At 50.0% G+C, this 19,267-nt stretch overlaps 1 protein-coding gene across 1 annotated transcript in view; it reads left to right on the top strand.

The window, feature by feature from the left end:
- The first annotated feature begins 2,842 nt into the window (after positions 1-2,842).
- The window catches only part of STARD3 (StAR related lipid transfer domain containing 3), a 29,466-nt gene continuing 13,041 nt past the window's right edge, over positions 2,843-19,267 (top strand). Inside the window, exons 1-2 of the mRNA XM_024210035.3 lie at positions 2,843-2,905; positions 18,398-18,679. Coding sequence (XP_024065803.2) covers positions 18,443-18,679 — 237 coding nt within the window. The 5' untranslated portion in view covers positions 2,843-2,905; positions 18,398-18,442. The remainder of the gene's footprint in view (positions 2,906-18,397; positions 18,680-19,267) is intronic.

Here is a 19,267-nt window from a genome sequence, read left to right as displayed (position 1 = left end):
CTTCTCTGCTGACGCTGTCTACCAAAAGAGGCCAGTTTGTGCCAGTGAGGGTGATTTTTGTCAGGTGGCCACTTATCTACTGGGACCTGAGCCAAGAACCCACTAACTTGTTTCACAGGAGCCACCACATATCTTACAATGGCTAGCGCCTTGAGCTGGATTTGTACCAGCCCCCTGGAGGGAACGTTAACGTGGAAAATGCAAGAAGTTCCTGTTTGCCAAATTCAAAATGCTGTTTTCCATGGTTATATCATCCCTAATGGGGACTGCGAGCAAGAGGCAGCTTCTTAGTTTAGTTTAGGTCTCTCTCTCTCTCTCTCTCTCATTCTGTACCCTTTGATCCTGTATTGAGCAAGGCCCCTTCCATGCACCTCATTGCGGTAATAAAGCTTTGTAAATAAATCTTTGCAGTGTGTTTTATTGGGAGAGGGTAAAGGAGGAGCCGCTCAGATACAACAGGCCTGGCTAGTCCTTCTGTCACCAAGCGCCCAGGAACAACTCCAAGGCCTCCCAACAGCAGGTTTGCCAGGGTACAGTAAGTGCGTGAGGCTGGCACCTAACTATGGGGCTGGTTAATGCCTCCCTGCTGGTAAGCAGAAGACTCGGCCACAACTCACAATCCCTTATGCTCCATAGGGTGCTAGGGCCTTGGAGAGCTGCAGAGATGGTGGCAGAGGGAGCGTGGGCTGGAGTCACTGCAGTGCCAGATGGTTAAAGAGTAGGTTCTTGTCTGAGACTCAGAACAATGGCTGTTAGGCTCTCTGTACAAGGATGGGAAAGGCAAGGGAAATAGGGCCAGGTACAGGACCTGTGCAAGCTTCCTCATACTGACCTGCCAGGCTCCCCACTCAGAGTGAAAGGGGCAGTCAAAATCCAGTCAGTCTTTGGCCTCTCTGCTGAGGCTTCCAACAAGGAGGTGGAGTGGTGGTGGGGTTTTGTGATATGGAGCCACACCTGCTAGGATCAGACAGTAACAACTTCCCACCCAAGCTGGGCCAGAGTAGAAGCAGTGACCTAGGTCTGAGGGTCTCTGTAATCCACCACCAGCCCCCTGAATTCTGCAGTGCTATTGGTAAGAGTTGGCCATTAAGTCCCATGACCCATATGCTGTACTCAAGAGATGGCATTGAAATCAACAACTGTTAGGTGCCTAAATAGTTTTGAGGATCTGGGCCCTAGTCTGTTTTCTTGCCTCTGGAGGTTACTAGTCCAGCTAATCCCGCCTTACTACACCTTATTGTGCTCCTCCCAGTCTGTGTTTTAAGTACACACACGGGTTTGGCTGCCCAACGCAGCGTTGTCAAGGGGCACCTTTGTTTTTGTCCAGGAACCGGTTTTTGCTTTGGCTGGCATCGGAACTGCTCACAGCAAGGACATTGTTGCTCAGGAGCAGCGTCTTGAGTGAAGCCAGCAATACCCTCATTCCACCCATTGACTTTTCACAAGGAAATAAATAAAGCTGCCAAGATGCAGTGTCCTGGCACCTGTCCCACTGTGGACAAGGGCCGGTTTCATGTTATTAACAAATTCAATCTGCATTCTCCAGTCAACGCAAGCCTGTTTCTTTTCCTGATCCCTTCCCGCGGGAAGGTGGCAGACTTGTAAGGGCTTGTTCCCGGCTGATCCAGTGAGGAATGCAGTGGACTACCCACGTCTCTGGGCTGGAAATTCTGGCTCAGAGGAGGCTGGCTACCATATGGTACTGCCACTTAGGGCACATGGATTTGGGGGCAGAGATGAAGTGATTTCTCCAAGGTCATGCTGAATACAGATTTCCTGACTCCCAGTCCTCTAGCCAGAGAACCACACAGACTCCACTGACCTCCGTGGGTTGCCTGCCTCACGAGCAATGGCAACCAGCAAATGAACTGAAAGTCAGGTGATGTGCAATCCCCATCCATCTCTTTCCGAGCGCCTGTGCTCACCCCACAGCCTCAAGGGCCCGCTTCTCCTCTCAAAGCAACTCCACTAACTTCCGTAGTTACTCATGATTTGCCCCAGCGTAAGCAAGACGGGCCTGAGGAGTTTGAGGCGAAGTGCTGAGGCTCCGAAGGGAGAACGGAGGCTGATGAAAGCCTTGGACCATTTCTAGACAGACAGTTGTCCATTCTCCCAGTCCTCTGCCTCCCCCGGCTGCTGCTTGGACCTCAGGACAAGCTCCTGGTCCCGTGCTCAGATCACAGCTCGTCCCAGTCAGTTGAGAAAGTTGAAAATCAAGGCGGACAGCCCTGATCAGGAGAAGGGGGGCCATCCGCAGCACGGAGAGCTGGCCCCAGCTCACAGTCACGTTCTATTATCGGGGGGAGGGGAGGTGTCCTAGGGCTCCTATCTCCATGAGCCAAGCAGGAACCAGGATGCTGGCACCTCCGCAGATTCCTTAGCCTGAAGAGATTCTGCCCTATGCCAGCCTCTGCCTGCGCTGCGCCCATCCCCACAGGGAGCCCCTTACATGAGACCCTTCCTAGCGAAAGGGCAGTGAGGGGGGGGTGCCATCCGTCCCCATGTAGGGGTGTCCTCCCCCCCACAAACAGGGGCTCCCCATCCCATGTAGGGGTGTCCTCCCCCCACAAACCGGGGCTCCCCCTCCCCATGAAGGGGTGTCCTCCCCCCCACAAACAGGGGCTCCCCCGCTTTGGCTGTACAATGCCCAGCGGCCCAGCTCCAGTCCCCCTCTCCCCGCGATGGTTTCTCCCCCGCCCCCATCCCGGATGGTCTCTCCCCCCAAGCAGGCAGGGAGAGTCCCGATCTCTTCCGGGGTCAGGGGTCACGCCGACGCCATGTGAAAGCGCCCTATGGGTAGCGCGGGGCCCGGAAGCTGCCTGTCCCGAGCCGGGATTTGCTTCCGGCCTGAAGCTGACACCGGCGCCGGGAGAGAGCCGCGGGAGGCGGTTGGGGCCATGAGCAGGTACCGATGGGGCCGTCTCGGCCCCGGACCCCGGGGTCCGCCCGCCCTGAGACCCCGGGCTCTGGCGTCGGGCTCCCCCCGTCCGTCCGTCTGTCTGTCCCGCTCCCCCGCGTCCGTCTGTCTATCCTGCCCCCCCCGCGCCGCGCCTGTCTGTCTGTCCCAGGAGCCCTTATTCCCCTCCCCCGCCCCAGCGTGGTGTGTCTGTCCTCGTACCCCCATGTCTGTGCCTTTATTCCCCCCCCGCCATTGGTGTCTGTCTGTCCGTCCCCCCCGCCGTGCTCTGCGGGGGGGGGTCCGGGCTCAGGCTTTCCCCGCTCCTGGGTGGTGCCCCCTGCTCTGACCCAGGAGGGGCCGGGGCTGCAGGCTGCGATCTGTGCCCGGCCTGGGGAGCTGGGGGCTCGGTCGGACTCTAATGGAGCCGCCCCACTTTAGGGGGATGCCCGAGGGTCAGCGCTTTCTGTTCGGCGCCGTGTCCGAGGGGCCCAGCTCACCCCTTTGCGTGGCCCTGTGGTGACGCCTTGGCGGTCATTGGTGTGTTGTCCTCATTGTGCACGATGTGCCTGTTAGCCCCGTGGAAAGGCAGCTGGTTTGGAGGGGAGAAATACCAGAGCACTGATTCCCACAAATCCTCTGGCGGCGACACATGTAACAGTGTTCAAGGCTGGGGGTCAGGACTCCTGACTGGGCAAGTCCCATCCTCTCTCTGTACTCCAGTTTCTCTGTGTGTGTGTGTGTGTGTGTGCTTAAGTAAAAATGATACTAGCTTCCATTTGTAAATTGCTTTGAGGTCTACCGGGGAAAGAAGTGGTCTCTGTGGATCACTTCTCCTACTCATCCACAGGACAGCGCCATCCATATAAGAGAGATTCCTCTCATCGGCCGCTGCCAATACACCACCTTCATATTCTCTCTGTCCTGGTGGTCCCGAAAAGTCTTTGAGAAACGCTGGTCCCTTGGTACCAGCTATCCTAGTGTGATGGCTTACCTGTGGGCTCAGATTCTGGATTTTTCTCCCATTAATCACCCAAGTGTTTGCAAATCTTTATTTCAAAACTTTATCATTATCCTGATTCTTGGTAGTGTTAAAAATTCCCAAGTTTCTAATCATTTTAGATTAAAAAAAAACAACACTTAAAATGTACTTTTCGTGGGTTTTTTTTTTAGTTTTTATGAATGTTTCTCACAGTTCTGCAAATAAACACTTAAGCAGACGGATTATGAAAATGTTCACTCTTTCCAGTCAGTCTTTGAGTCACTTCCACTTCTAATGTTTTCCGTTCTACAGGAGAATGTATTAGGTTTCTATTGGAATTTTTTAAAACTTATGGAATTTAAAATCTGAGCCAGGTTTGACCCTTTTACATTTTTGTACTAGCAGGAAATTAAAAAAAACCAAACCCCTCAATAATTATTACTCTTATTATTGGGATTGCGTTAGAGCTTGAGGCCATGTTCAGGATTGGAGTCTCATTGTGCTGAGTGTTGTATAATTTAAATTGTTAAGCTGTTAAAACAGGAGCTGTTTCTTACTCTGTTTGTCTAGTATAATAGGGCTCCAATCTATCTAGATACTTCCTTGGCCGTTATCCCATGGTATCTGAGTGCATCGCAATTATTAATATATTTTATCTTTGCAACACCACTGTGAGGGAGGGTAATATTATTCCCACAGGGAAGGTTCATTGATTTGCCCAAGATTACATACGAAGTCGGGAGCTAAACAGGGATTTGAACACAGAGTCCAAATCCAGTCTCTTATCCCTTAGATCAGTGGTTCCCGAACTTTAACAACCTGTGAACCCCTTTCACTAAAATGTCAAGTCTCGCGAACCCCCTCCTAAAAATGAATATTTCCAGAGATTTTCTCCTTTACCGGAGTATAAATTATAAAAGTAGTGATCGTGGAAATATAAAATTTGTTTTTATGACATGCTTATTACACAATATTTATTATTTATCATTACAGTATTTTTATTACATTATGAAAATGGCAACACACTTCCCAGATCTCACTTTCGTAGCTTGTATCAAGGCGCCTATGTTTCATCAAGGAGTATCAGATGTGAAACAGCATGAAGGTATTTAAGAAGCCAACTCAAAGAATTCCTCCTACACAAGCAGTCAGGTCTTGAGCAGTCCATGCAAACAACACACGTTACAACAAAGCTTAAACTTGTTCTTCATAATAATTTTAAAAACAATACTAGCTGCCTATTTAATTTTAAAAACAGCAAAAACTTTCCACCTCCCTTTCCATTTCTGATAAGGAGTCTTGAAGTTTAAATCTCCTCAATGTGATAGATATGCTTTCTTTGATCTGCTTAGCTCTTGGAAGTCCAGGGGCTCCGGGCTGCTGGCCCCAGGCTGCTCGGGGTTCCTAGGGACAGCTCTGGCCGCCACTAGGGAACTTTTTCCCGAGAACCCCCTATAACATTTTGTGAACCCCCAGGGGTTCACAAACCCCAGTTTGGGAACCACTGCCTTAGATCATCCTTCTGTATTGGTTGGGGCCTCTAGATGCGACAGGATTACAAAGAAGAAATAATACTAACGCAGTTAAGAGTAAGTAAAGTCCCTGCCCCAAAGTGCCTATAGTCTGGCTAAACAAAACAGATGAAGGGCCTGGGGAAAGGGTTGCAACATGCTAAAGCAGGGGAGGGCAAACTTCTTGGCCTGAGGGCCACATCGGGGTATGGAAATTGTATGGCGGGCCATGAATGCTCACAAAATTGGAGGTAGGGGTGCGGGAGGGAGTGAGGGCTCTGGGGTGGGGCCAGAAATGAGGAGTTCAGGGTACGGGAGGGGGCTCGGGGTTGGGGTGCAGCGGGGGGGTGAGGGTTCAGGGTGGGCTGGGGATGAGGGATTTGGGAAGCAGGAGGGGGCTCCAGGCTGGGATTGAGGGGTTTGGAGGGCAGGAGGGGGATCAGGGCAGGGGGTTGGGGTACAGGGCAGGGGTGTGAGGGGTCTGGCTGGGGCTGTGGGCTCTGGGTGCAAGAGGGGGCTCTGGGCTGGGACCAATGGGTTCAGAGGGCAGGAGGGGGATCAAGGATGGGGCAGGCTGTTGGAGCCTGGAGGTGATGGTGGTGGTGAGGGCTCTGGCTGGGGATGGTGCTAGGGATGAGGGGCTTGGGGCACAAGAGGGGGCTCTGGGCTGGGATTGAGGGATTTGAAGGGTGGGAGGGGGATCAGGTCTGTGGCAGGGGATTAGGGGATTGGGGAGGCTCAGGTGTGCAGGCTCCGGGCGGCACTTATCGCAAGTAGCTCCCGGAAGCATGTCCCCCCTCCAGCTACGAGGTGAGGCCAGGCGGCTCTGCACGCTGCCCCATCCGCAAGTGCCACCCCTGCAGCTCCCATTGGCCAGGAACCATGGCCAATGGGAGCTGTGCGGGCGGCGCCTGTGGATGGGGCAGCGCACAGAGTGGCCTGGCCATGCCTGCACCTACTACTTAGGAGCCGGAGGGGGGTCATGCTGGCTGCTTCCTGGGAGCCACGCGGAGCGGGGCAAGCCCCAGACCCCACACCCCATTCCCTGGCTGGAGCGTGGGAGCAGTGCAAGCCCCAGACCCCGCTCCCCAGCAGGAGCTGAGGGCCGGATTAAATGGTCTGATGGGCCGCTTGTGGCCTGCGGGCCATAGTTTGCCCACCCCGTGCTAAAGATAGGTAGATCCAATGAGTAAAATCACACTTGATCATATTTCACATTAGTCGTTGATTAATAGATAAAACTGAGAGCAAACAAGGGACACCAGTTGTCTAGAAGAGTAGCAGTGCTATGGTTTAGTGTTCTCGCTGTAAATCTTGATTGGCAATGGAATTTGATGTTTGGGTGAGGGAGAAACTGATGATTACCAATGATTTTTTGATTTAAATCAAATCCTTCCAAAGCTGCTTTATGCACTAATTCGCCAAGGGCACCATTACATTTAAGTGGCTTAAAACTATCTGATCTGTTTTTTTGGCAATAGTGATAATAAACAGGCGAGTCAACCTAGCAGTGAGGAGAGGAGAGAGCACTCTGTAGACAGTAAACATTTATTAGAAGCATTCAGAGACAGAGAGATGTCGAGCTAAAAGCTGTAGCAATGTTTCCTAATGCCACCTTGTGCTTCCATCCAAAGACCTCAAGGTGCTATTATAAATATTAACTAGTTAAGCCTCTCAACCCTTGCTGGGAAGTGGTATCTTCTCCTGCCTGCAGATGGGGAAACTAATGCATAGAGAGATGAAGTGATTTGCTTAAAGTCATGCCAAATCACTGATAGAGCTGGGATCAGAACTCAGTTCCTGACTTGCAGACCCCAGCTCTATCTCTTTAACAACACTTACCAGAAGGAATAAGGGAAGAACATCCCTAGAGCTTGCTGTGACTTCCAGTGTCGATAAAGCTATGTGGTAGCCACTCATCTATAACATGTAACATGAAAGGCTGGTGCTTATATAGTAGTGAAATATTCTATTTTTAGAGGCTTGTGTTGCAAAACATATTGAGACCCTGAACTATGCAGGGAAATGAGTGATCCAGACACTGCCTTTGCTGGGCAGCTTATCAGAATTAAGTCTTTGTTTTTGTTTTTTCTTGGTGCTATTTTTTTTAAAGTCTAAATACTACTATTGTTTCTCTTTTCTGGGGGTAGGAGGGCATTTCACAGGGATCTGACTATGTTTACACCAGGAGAATGACTCATGGTAGGAAATGTTTATCCTATTAATCAATGCAATATTGTCCTTAATGAGGACGTTGTGATTAACCCTAACTTGTCCTGTCTCCATTAGCTATTAAGTCATGTTTAAAAACTTGTTAGTTAACATGTTTTCCAACATGATGTGTAGTCATCATCTCAGAGCCTTTATGATTCTCCACTTTCCTGTTCTTGCATTGTAGCTGCCCTTACTTTTCAAGCTAAGGACAAGGCTAGAGGGCAGGACTTTCAGGGGTCTGCCTGTCCAACCTGCCCGGTAGTGTCCCTGCTTTCCAATACTGCTTTCCCCCCACAACCAACCTCTGCTGATATACCTCGCCCCTTCTACTTCAGCCCTGGGATCCCTGCACAGCAGAAGTGTTGGATATGTCTGCTTTTGCCATTGCTGCTAATGATTTTTCACTGGGTGCTGCTACAAGTATTGTCCAAACTTGGGGGCTGTAAAACTTTATGGCGTGAGAAAAATGCTGCTGTGTGTCTTGGAGCGCTGCATTGATCTGAAAGCGCATACAATGCGGCATGCTTCTTGTTGGTCTGCTTGAAAGCAAAGATTCAAAGGTGTGCTTTGGCCCTGGCAGCAGCTGCATGAGCAAACAAAGTGACCTAACTTTGCGAAGACTGTTGTAACTCTCCCCGCCCTACAGTTATGCTGATTACAGTCTAGAAGAACTTTGTACTGATCAGTGTGAAGTTCCTCATGTGTTTATAAATCTGAATCTTTCTAAGCATTTGTGTCACATGGATCATCATCCGATCTGAGCACCTAGGGAAAGGTGATCACACGGCCATAAATGACGCAAGCGAGAGGGGATTTTGTAACTTTAAATAAATCTCCGGTTAAAAGTACAGTGAAATCCGATCAGTCTCTTTACACTGTGTACTTTATTATTGATGCACTGCTATTGAGTGCATGAAACTTCGTAGACAAATACATCCACAATTCCCTGTTCTGAGCAGCATACAAACTGAACCCAAGCCCTTGAGTGAATAAGTGGTCTCTTGGTAAAATTAATGGCAGATTAAATTTAGATGAAATAAAAGGAAATGCTACTTCGCATGGAATGTAATCGGCCTGTGGCAGTCACAATTCCAGGAAGCTAGTGGCAAACTGGATTTTATCCACGACTGCATAGTAACATCTGAAGTGCTACTGTGGGGCCTGAGGGGGTCATGACAGTTCTCCACCCATGAGCCCCTTAATGCTAGGAGTAGTTTGTGGATATGAGGTGAATTTTATTTCCTTTAAAAGCATCCAATATTGGTCACTGCCGGAGGCCAGAAACTTAATGGAGTAATGGCCTAATAGCAAATCTTATGTTTCCTAAACCTACTTTCAGATAAACTTGATCGGTTGCATGTTTAATTCTAATCTTGAGGCCCTGAGAGTCTCCTCATTAAGGTCGGTCTCTAAACTCAAGCTGGCAGCTGCTGGTGATCGTTAATAAAAACAGTGATTAATTACATCAGACCTTGAGATTTCATCGCACAGTCGTGAGACCTTGAGTTGCCAGTCTGCACGCTGGAGGTTCGCAGCTGATCTGCAGTGGCATGGAAATCAGCCTTCCTGAATATTTAGGCAGGGTGTTTTTTCTGCTGACTTGTAGGCGCAGGGATGGGAGGGAAGTGGTCGTGTCAGACGGTAAACTCCAGGGGAGCTGGGGAGGAGGGAAGGGAAGAAGCGTAAACCCCCCCGGACTCAAAGTTGCTATGATCAGAGAGCACAATGGAGTTGGTGTGAATCAGAGGCTCGAACAATTAAGTTGCCACTGAAGTGTTCTGAAAATTGTTTTGATAGTGTGAAGGGCTAATGAGGCGGCTGCACTGGGGGGGTGTTCGCTCGAGTGGTGGAGACAGCAAATTGGATGCAGACAGGCTACTGTCATTTTGAATAAAGAAGGAACCTAGGTATGGCTGCATAGTGTGATCCTGATTTTTCTATAGGTTTCAAGGGATGCTGGAAAAATGGGGTGAGCCACAAGGCTTTGGGGGGGGCTCTTTTGATCCCCTAGTCACAGAGCATGGTTGAGAGGTGCCGTCCGTCTTTATAGTGGCTCTCTGCAGTTAGCACGGCCCTTTTAAAGCCAGTTGCCATTCTTTGCCCTGCTCTGGATGGCCTCGGGCACACACAACAGTGACCTAGCCAGAATGCAGTAAATCGGGGTGGCCCTCCCGAGGCAGGAGGGGGCTGCCCTAAGCGCTGGCAGGGATGGTGAGTCACACAGCATGCGCTGTGCAGATTGTTCTGCCCCTGGGAAAGGAGAGGGCTGCTCAGCCCGTCAGGATCAGTAGGCTGCATGGCTCAGAGAACACAGGGCTTTGGAGGACGGCTCTTGTGGGCAGTGAGATTAAATGCCAGAAAACGGTTCTTTGCGGGGTTACCCCATCATTCTGCTAGATCCGTGATACTCCGACTGAGCCTCGCAGCCGCAGGTGGCTCTTTAATGTGTCTCCTCTTTGCAACACATATTAAAAACCCCGTGTGATTTAATTATTAACCAGTCAGGATGCTTTTACTATGCTGTTAACCAAGTGTAGTTGCTAAAATAATCCTACTTGGTCAGTCATTTTGCTGCGAGAAAATATACAATATATATAAATAGTAAATAATGAATTCACACAGCTGTGGCTCTTTTGGGTAATGTTGATCATTAATTTGGCTCCTGACCCACTGAGGTCTGAGTATCCGTGTGCTGCATGGTCCTGAATGAGAACACGGGCTCAAACCCACCACTCAGATGTCTGCGTTTGGATCCAAATTGCAGTTTGGGTTCAGTTTCCTAACGTACCCGGGCCCGCTGCTGACCCAGGACTGTTAGGAAGACTGCTGATGCCTTGTCAGTTTCGATTGGTAGCAGGAGGAAGTTGGGGTGTGAAGGAAGGAGAGGAGGCTGGCCTGTCCTTCTGCAGTGCTGCTGTTGAGTCACCGCCGTGTGACTGAGTAACCCCAAGTGCATTGCTTTAAAACAGCCCTCTGACCAAGAGTGAATTCTCGAGTTGAGAATCCCTTGTCTGGTCTTCCTGGTGTCTAGCGAAAGACGCTCCAGAGATAAAGTGGCTTAAAGTTCACTGCTCTCCTGTTTGTGGGGGAGGACGCGCATTAACTTCTTGTAACGCCAAATACTTGATGACTGTTAAGTCACATGGCTGTAATGCCCCGCTGGGAGCATCTGGTTCAGTGATGGAACATCTCACTGGGTAGGGGAAGGAGAGTCGCCAGTGGAAACCGAGCCTCATGGTAAGGAGTGTGTCGTCGCTAGAACTCTGACAGCAATTCCTCGATCTCTGGGATTATGACTGCTGCCGGAGGGGGTGGGGTTGGAGAAACAAGGGGCCTGTCTACATCCGGGTCTGAGCAAAGATCTTAACTGGGAAGGGGGAAATGAAGCCCATCAAACAAATCCCCCTTTGATTAGTGTCAGGTCTGCTCCATGAGGAGGCTTCACCCTGTTCCGGGGGGGGGGAGCGAGAGCAGGGAATAAGGACTCGAAGAGTTGAGCGTTGTACAGTCAAATACACAGTCTGGATCAGTTGGGACGTGACGGGGTTGGAATTGTGCAGCATGAAGTGGGGAGGCGGGGTCCTCAATCCCTGAGTAGCCATCCCTGCTCTGTGGGGACTAAGGAGTCTCGTTTGACTCCCAACGAAGATGCACGTCCCTGGGTCAGAGCTGGCTGCAAAACCAAGCTTTGGGTGTCTGAAAGGAAACCGTATGAGCTCTTCCTTGTTCCTTCTCGTGGGGTGGGGTGGGGGGGTAGTGGCAGTTTGTGGGGATCTGCCCTTCAGGGGAAGGGAAGAGCTGTTTCTGCAGGGGAGCACTCAGGTGGGGTACCGAAAACCACCTGGGGTTAAATCCAGCACAGGCGCACGCCTCCACCGGTGCTGCTGGTATGTGGCCTTCTTGCCCTTTGGTCCCTCCCAGGCAGGGCTTTCATGAGATGAACCAGGATCAATGGCCCTTCAGCAGCATTGTGGCCTGGAGCATGAAGCAGGATCACTGCTTCCCCTTCAAATTCAGAGGTCAGGCTGCCAGCTATGGCGGAGGATTTAGGCATAGACTGGATGGCACCGCTCTGTAGGAAGGATTCTGCTACAGAAAGAAGCTGTCTTTGCAATGGGCAATCAGCTATGCCGTGGGAGAGCACCTTTTGAGCAAGAAGGATTGGAGGTGCCCCATGGAAAGCATGTGCTTGGATTCCTTAGGGAAGCAGAGGTGAGAGGGCACCAAAATAATATTGTGTGGGGCACCAATATACTTATGCCCAGCCCTGCTCCCAGCTCACACTTTTAATAGGGATGCTCTTCGGGGAGGCGGGGGGGGAAGGATTTCTGTGTTGCACTTCTACAAACATCTCCGCAACTGTTTCCCCCCCAGGCGTGGAGCACCCTTCTTCAGCTAGTTCACAAGCCCACCTCTTCAAGTAACAACCCCGCTGCTAATAGCGGAGTTCGTAAAGGATTTTGAGAGGCTTTTTCTATGGATAAGCCCCCACCCAAAGCTTGTGTTAAAAGTAAAACTTTGTATTATCCGAATGGAGTCAAGAACCAGATTACTACCTTGCTACTTTGCTATTCACTTTTCTCCTCCCTCCCTCCAGCCTTGTCTTTGTTCTCTCACTTTACAATGTTAGCTCTTTGGGACAGGCCCTAGCACAGGGGATGGCAACCATTCAGAAGTGGTGTGCCGAGCCTTCATTTATTCACTCTAATTTAAGGTTTCGCGTGCCAGTAATACATTTTAACGTTTTTAGAAGGTCTCTTTCTATAAGTCTATAATATATGACTAAACTATTGTTGTATGTAAAGTAAATAAGGTTTTTAAAATGTTTAAGAAGCTTCATTTAAAATTAAATTAAAATGCAGAGCCCCCCGGACCGGTGGCCAGGACCCGGGCAGTGTTAGTGCCACTGAAAATCAGCTTGCGTGCCGCCTTCGGCACGCGTGCCATAGGTTGCCTACCCTTGCCCTAGCATTTTGTGGAAGCTACCAGAAACAAATACATAATATGACCCAGGCGGTAACCTTCAGAAGCATTGGTACAGATGCTAATTTGTCCTGAAAGACTTTAAAGAGAAGCTGCAAAAGTTTGCTTTCAAAATCACGCCCCAAATTTTATAAGATTCCAGCACCAGGGGAAAGTGTATTCAGTAGATAATCTGTACCTGCCTTCTGGGGTGTTGAACATTAATTAACATTTGTAAAGTGGTGTGTAAGTGCTAATTATTGTTATGATCAAAAATGTAATTGCTGTGTGTTAACAAAATTACCTCTCTGCGATCCTGAGAGAGAGAGAGATCTGAGCTGTCGATGCTATGTCACTCTGGCAAAGAAACAGAGAAATCTGCAATGTGGATTTCTCCCCTTTATTAGGGAGTACAGTGGTGGTTACATTTAAAAACGTGTCTCTTCTCTAGGGAATCCAGGACTTTTTTTTGACTTCTTGTAAATCCTCTGTAGTTCATCCTTTGAAAGGATCCAAGTCTAATAATCTCTTGAGGCAGTTTGTCTTCTGATACAGTATTTGGTGTAAAATCTGCAACTATCAAAGGAGGTGACTTGAGAATTAGTTGTTAAAGCCATTTTATGAGCTGAGAAGACACATCAGTAATAGGAAGTCTAGGGAGTGAGAGGCAAAGAGTCTTCTTACTGCAAGACATGTAATTAACATGCAAACGTGCTAATGGGAAGCTTATTACTTAAATCAGCAGAAGCCAGGCAGTCCAAGTGGATGTTGACAGGGTAGGCCTGAAGTGTCTCTATGTGCAGTGCATAGGATATGACCTAACCACACAAGTCCCTGCAGTGTTTTGACACAGGTGTCCCTTTTGGGTCATAACATCTGTGTGTGTTAGCACGTCAGGCCTTGTAGGACAGATCTGCGTGAAAGGCAGTGTGTTGTTTGCATTTGGTGTTCTCTTCACCTTTATCTGATACTTGAAAAGTCTGTTGACAAGTTCAGATTCTTGGCCCTACTCGCAGCTGACTAAAGGGAGGGGCTGGCGAGATCCCAGAGTAGTGTGGACAGGTGCTATGTGAGTGTCTCTCAACCCTGACCTGCAGCGCCGTCTGCTCTTCCAGGCTTGGACCTCTCAAACAGATGAATAGCCACTGCCAATCTCACTGAATCCTGAGGTGTTTTTATGAGGTGAATATTGATCTGCTGCTGGCTAGGGTGAGGCACGTCCCCTTTCACTTGCAATGTAACTACTATCTTTGAGTTCTTGGCATCTCTAGATGATAGTTGGCACTGAGTAGTACCATACAAACACCAAGTAGTTCTTGCAATACAGCTGTGTGAGGTAGTTTATATCTGTACAAGGTGCACAATACCTATCTCAGCTTCCCTAAGTGACTCACCCAGGGCCACACAGTCAGTGGCGGAGCTGGGTTTTTATTATCGGTATGCAGTAGCACCGAGAAGCTCTAGTCGTGGACTGGAACCCCGTTGTGCTAAGCACTGTACAGACACAGAACAAAGAAGGTGTCTGTCCCAAGGAGCTTACAATTTAAGTATGAGATGAGAAACAACAGGTGGATGGAGACAGAAGCGGGAGCACAAGGAGACAATAAGACAGTACTGATTGGAAGGACAGGCAGTGGTCTCAGCTTATGGAGGGATTTGCAGGAGGATAGTGAAGTAGGTTTGTGGATGCTGCCAGTGAGGGGCAGCATGGGGGAAAGCAAGAAGGCACTTGTTTGAAAATCTAACAAGTGGGCAATAGAGGCTGCTGTTGGCCCATCGGAGGTAGGAGTCAATATCTCGATCAGAGAATGAAAGATGATGTGATAAGTCATTAAAGGCCTTGAAAATTAAGACAAGTACTTCATGTTTGATGCAGGAGCCTCCTGTCTCCCAAATTCCTGCTCAAATCACTAGAAACACTTCCTCATCAGAGAGGACAAAGTTGGTTAGTGAATTATCCCAGTGTACGGCCCGTGCTTGAAACACGAACTCTGAGGAGTAAGAAAAAAACCCAACTCTCCTCCTTAAAGATGTTAATAATGTTACCGCTGCTTTTTGAATCAGAAAAGTTTCAATAGGACATTCTAGCTTCCTGGTGCCTTTTCTGAGTCTTATCATTGCCCATGGAAGTTCTCAAGGCAGCCAGTGCTGTTTCTCTTCTCTCTGCTGCTCTTTCTCAAACCCTGTCTTGCCTGGAAGTCGAGCATCACCCCCTGAGCAGCACCATAAAACCAAGTGTCTCTCTCCCCTGGATTGAGCTGACATCCTGCTACAAAAAGAGAGACTTCAGAGAATAGATAAATATGTAATGGAGCACTCGGATGCTCCATAATTAATCTTTCACACAGAAGAGAGCTTGTGTAAAAAAACAAACAAACAAAAAACACCCTCTGGTGTGCTGCTGTTCCCTCTCCAAACTCCATCCCTGTCTAATGGGACAGGCCTGTGTTGGGAGCACCCAGAAAAGAAATGCATCACATCAGACCTTCTAATGAGATTCTAAGCTCACTTGCTTATCAGAATTCTGCAGTACCGTAACCTGTGCTTATCCCTGGGCTTTGGAATTCATCTCTTTAGAATTGCTTGGAAACAAAAAGTCCTCTTTCCCTCAGGTCTGTTTCTAGCTGGGTTCAATGCAAAATTCGACTTGCTCTTTGTACGTCGAAGGACAAGTGGACTATCGCTAGTTTTCTCTCACGTGTTCTTAATCAGCGTGCTGGTCTCGCAGTAGGTCAAGTCTTCAAAAAAAAAAAAAAATCCACGAAGTAACGAGGTCTCTTTTGGTTTTCTCTAGAAAGGCAGTGAGCTATTTTAGACAGAGCATGGTGTGGGAACCAGGAATTTCTGAAATCTTAGTCCTGGTTGCGTGTGATCTTGGGCAAGTTACTTCCCACCCCATATCCCCAGCTGTAAAAAAGGGGGTACCGCTATTTATGTATCTGGCTGGGGGGCGGCGGCTGTGAGGAATTGATGGATGATTTCAAAGTACTTGGAAGTTGCAGAGGACTGTAAGTGCAAAGTGTTGTTCGAGCTGAGAACACGATGACACTCTAACGTAGAGAACGGGGCACTGTGTACGTGTCAATATATTATTTAGCACTCACAGATGTCTTAACTTTTTTCAGTTAGAGACTCTTCCCCATCACTCGTAGCAGTGGAAGGGCTTGTTATTACTGTTTATATAAAGTGACATCTCTCTTCTAAAGTGCTGCTATTGTCAGAAACGTGACTGTAAAAATGACTTGTAGGGCTCCGTGTTTATTCCCTCTCTGGCCCTTCCTGTCCTACAATGATCCACACAGCTGGGGAACGTGGTGGAGCACCATCAGTGTTAGAACATGGCGGCTTCTTGCATATATGGACAGGAAAAAACACATTTGAACCATGTTAAGATACCTGTCACAGTTACTGTGCAAACTGCACCTCTGAGCCGTCCTGGTCTCATCAGGTGCACCCGCTCGCAGGCCTTGAGCCGTCACCCGGCTCGGGGTGGTATCACCTGGCTCTCCCACTCTCAGACCAGGCTCTGGATTGCAGGCCCATGGTACTAACTGTGATGGCCTCAGAATATCACACTTAGGGCATGTCTATCCTAGAAACTCTCCACTGCCAGGAGCCCGGCTGCCCCCCGAGCTCCCAGCACCCCACTGCCAGGAGCCCGGCTGGGAGCGGGGAGCCGGGTGGGCGTAGCCCAGCTGGGAGCGGGGAGCCTGTGGGGAGCGGGGACCTGGGTGGGCGTAGCCCGGCTGGGAGCCGGGAGCCTGGTGGGTGTAGCCCGGCTGAGAGCGGGGAGCCAGGCTCCAGTGGGGAGCCATGAAATTGACAAGAATGACAGGCAACAGCCAATATAAGTAACCCACAGTGTCTACACAGACAGGGCATTGCCCTAACGACACCAACATAAGCCTTACGCATCTCGTGGCAGTGGAGTTATTCTATCGGTGCAGCAGGGCACTTACATCGGCGGGAGCAAGGCTCAAGTGTGGACGCTGACATAATTAGGTCGACGTAAGCAGCGACCTAACTCTGTAGTGTAGACCAAGTCGTAGGCTCAGGCCCTACAGTCTTTTCCCTCCGCAAGCAATGACTGTGGTTAATGCGGTGACCAGAAAGCCGCCTTGTGGCAAAAAGTAAATTAGAACAAAAGCATTTGAGAGAAAACATCGTGTCCAAGTCTACCCGAGGCTGGCTATTCCCTGGAAGAGACTCCCTCTGCGTCCTCTCTCTGGCAGCCTGTCTCCATACATAGCTGTTGACAAGTGACTCCCCTTAAAATGGACTTTAAAACTCTTTTCTCTTGGTCTCCAGGCTCCTAGCTTGGGCAAAACCAGACTTGCAGCTTCCTTGGAGACAGGCTCTTTGAAGCTGACAGCTTGCCCCGCTGTCTTGTGCCTGCGCACTGGGGTGTTCTTATCTAGATCTATTGCATTGCTTTCTGTCTGCTCTTCCCACAGCTCCCTATCAAGCTGGATCATTACAGTCACACAGGACATTCTAAAAACCCACTGTAGGACGAGAGTGACGATCTCACTGACCAGTCATATCCAGCATTCATGAATTGCTGCACCTTTAGGAAGCAGGATGCCGGTACCTGCCAAGGTTAAACCCAGTTCTTTACATGATTGCAACATGGCATTTTCCTGTTGACCACAGAGAAGGAAAAAAAGGATCAAGTGCAACAGGTCACAAGTGCATTTAAAGCAGGTGTTGTAGGGCAGCCCTAATGCCTTCCTGATCAAACTTGCTCTGCTTAGAGGTCTATTCTAAATGCCCAGCACCGCCAGCTTTCTCTGGGTGTGAAAATGCAGCTGTTCTCTCTCTCCTTCAGTCTACGTGCAGCAATAAAGATGCTGCAGTCAGAGCTTGGCTGTCGGCAGTCAATACAGGAGGCAGAATAAAATCCACCTCACTTTGCCGTTCTAACAGGAGTTTTGAAAAAAGCGTCTGTGTAGTCAGCAGCTCTGACTCAGGCGCACAGGGAGCGGCTCCGCTACGCGACTTAAACACGGGCCACACTTCTGTCAATGGTGCAAAGTAACGTGAATATCCAAGAGCCGTGTGGAACGATTAATCCTTGGGGACCATCCATCCCCACTAGACTGACTTGTTCCACCACAGCTGGGTGGCTTGGGATTGTTCCTGGAACCCTATATTAAAGGACCCCTTGCCCATCGCTCTGCCTCTGCAAAAACATCTCATGCGCGTCTTTCCCCAAGGCCATGCCACCCTGATCGCGTCGGTGGCAAAGGCTAAGATTCTGCGGTCAAAGAAGCAAGCAGGCCGGCTTTCTGGGCTGGCAAAGCGTGCTCTGGAGCAGGAGAGCATGGTCAGATTTAGTTTGGAGTGAAATTGCACTTAGTGACCACCGGGACTCTCTTTCAACCAGACCCTTTTGTGGCACATCCTCACTCCCCTGAAGCGAGTGTGAATGTGGGGTGTGGCAGAAAGCTGAGGGAGGCAAAAGAGGTTCCTGCGCATGTTGACAGGCTTGGAGGACAAGTGTGAAACGGGGCAGGACGCTTCCTGCTGATGACACGAGCGCTCATAAACCAAAGAGCAAAGTTGGCCTCCCCTACCGGTATTGCTTATAGCTGGGGGAATTAATTCTGTTGAATTGGGGGTGGGGGTGATTTTCAGAGGTGAAGAAGGCAGTGAGGCAGCTGGCTCCCGTTTGCCCTTGATCATCTCTGTGGGCTGAATATATTGGAGGGGTCAGTCTCCTAGCTTGGGATCCTTTGGGGCTGCAAGGCAGTTAATAAGAATTGTCTCAGCTAGTAAAGCAAACCAAGCATCCCCTTAAGTGTCTAAAGGTCTCCTCCATCTTCCCCGCAGGTGATACGGTGACGAGCTCACAGATGCTGCCCCGATCGCTGCCGGATGTCGTTGTTTCAGCCCAGGATGAACAAGCCCAGAGACTTGCAGCATGACCTGGAGCGGAGCCTCCCAGCCATTGCGTCCATGAGCACCTCCCTCTCACAGAGCCAGGGCTTCTCCCCGCACTACTACTTCCCCCCGGAGAAGAGGAGAGCCATCTCGGACGTCAGGAGGACTTTCTGCCTCTTTGTCACCTTCGACCTGCTGTTTGTCTCTCTGCTGTGGATAATTGAGCTGAATGTGAGTCCTGGGCCCTTTCTGGTGGGGAAGCAGTGAATGACTCTCTCTTGTTGGTTTTGGCAGGGCCGCCCAGAGGATTCAGGGGGCCTGGGGAAAAGCAATTTCGGGGGCCCCTTCCATAAAAAAAAAGTTGCAATACTATAGAATACTGTATTCTCGTGGGGGGCCCCTGTGGGGCCCAGGGCCTGGGGCAAATTGCCCCACTTGCCCCCCCCCCTCTGGGCGGCCCTGCATTTTGGGATGCCGCCACCCCATTCTAAAACCCTGGGGCCAGATCCTCAGCTGATTTCCAGGGCACTGCACCACTTCACACCAGTTGAGGATCTGGCCCATAAAGCTGTTACAAACAGAGATCCTCATCCATTCCCTGGGCTCGGCACTGGGCACACAGTGACTGTGACAGGTTCCCCAGGCTGCAGCCTGGGACTGTGGGACCGCTGGGCCCCCTGAACTCTCTCCAGCCTGGGTTGCCTTTCACAATGCCTTGCTAGTGACCAGGGCCGGCTCTGGCTTTTTTGCCGCCCCAGGCAAAAAAGCCTCCGGCCGCCGCCCACCCCCCGCACCTCTCCCCCCCCCCCCCCCCCCCCC

Source organism: Terrapene carolina, unplaced genomic scaffold (assembly GCF_002925995.2).
Source record: "Terrapene carolina triunguis isolate 2854851 unplaced genomic scaffold, T_m_triunguis-2.0 Scaffold193, whole genome shotgun sequence".
Taxonomy (NCBI): Eukaryota; Metazoa; Chordata; order Testudines; family Emydidae; genus Terrapene; species Terrapene triunguis.
The sequence above is the reverse complement of the archived record's forward strand: the minus strand, read 5'-3'. Positions and strand labels throughout refer to the sequence as shown.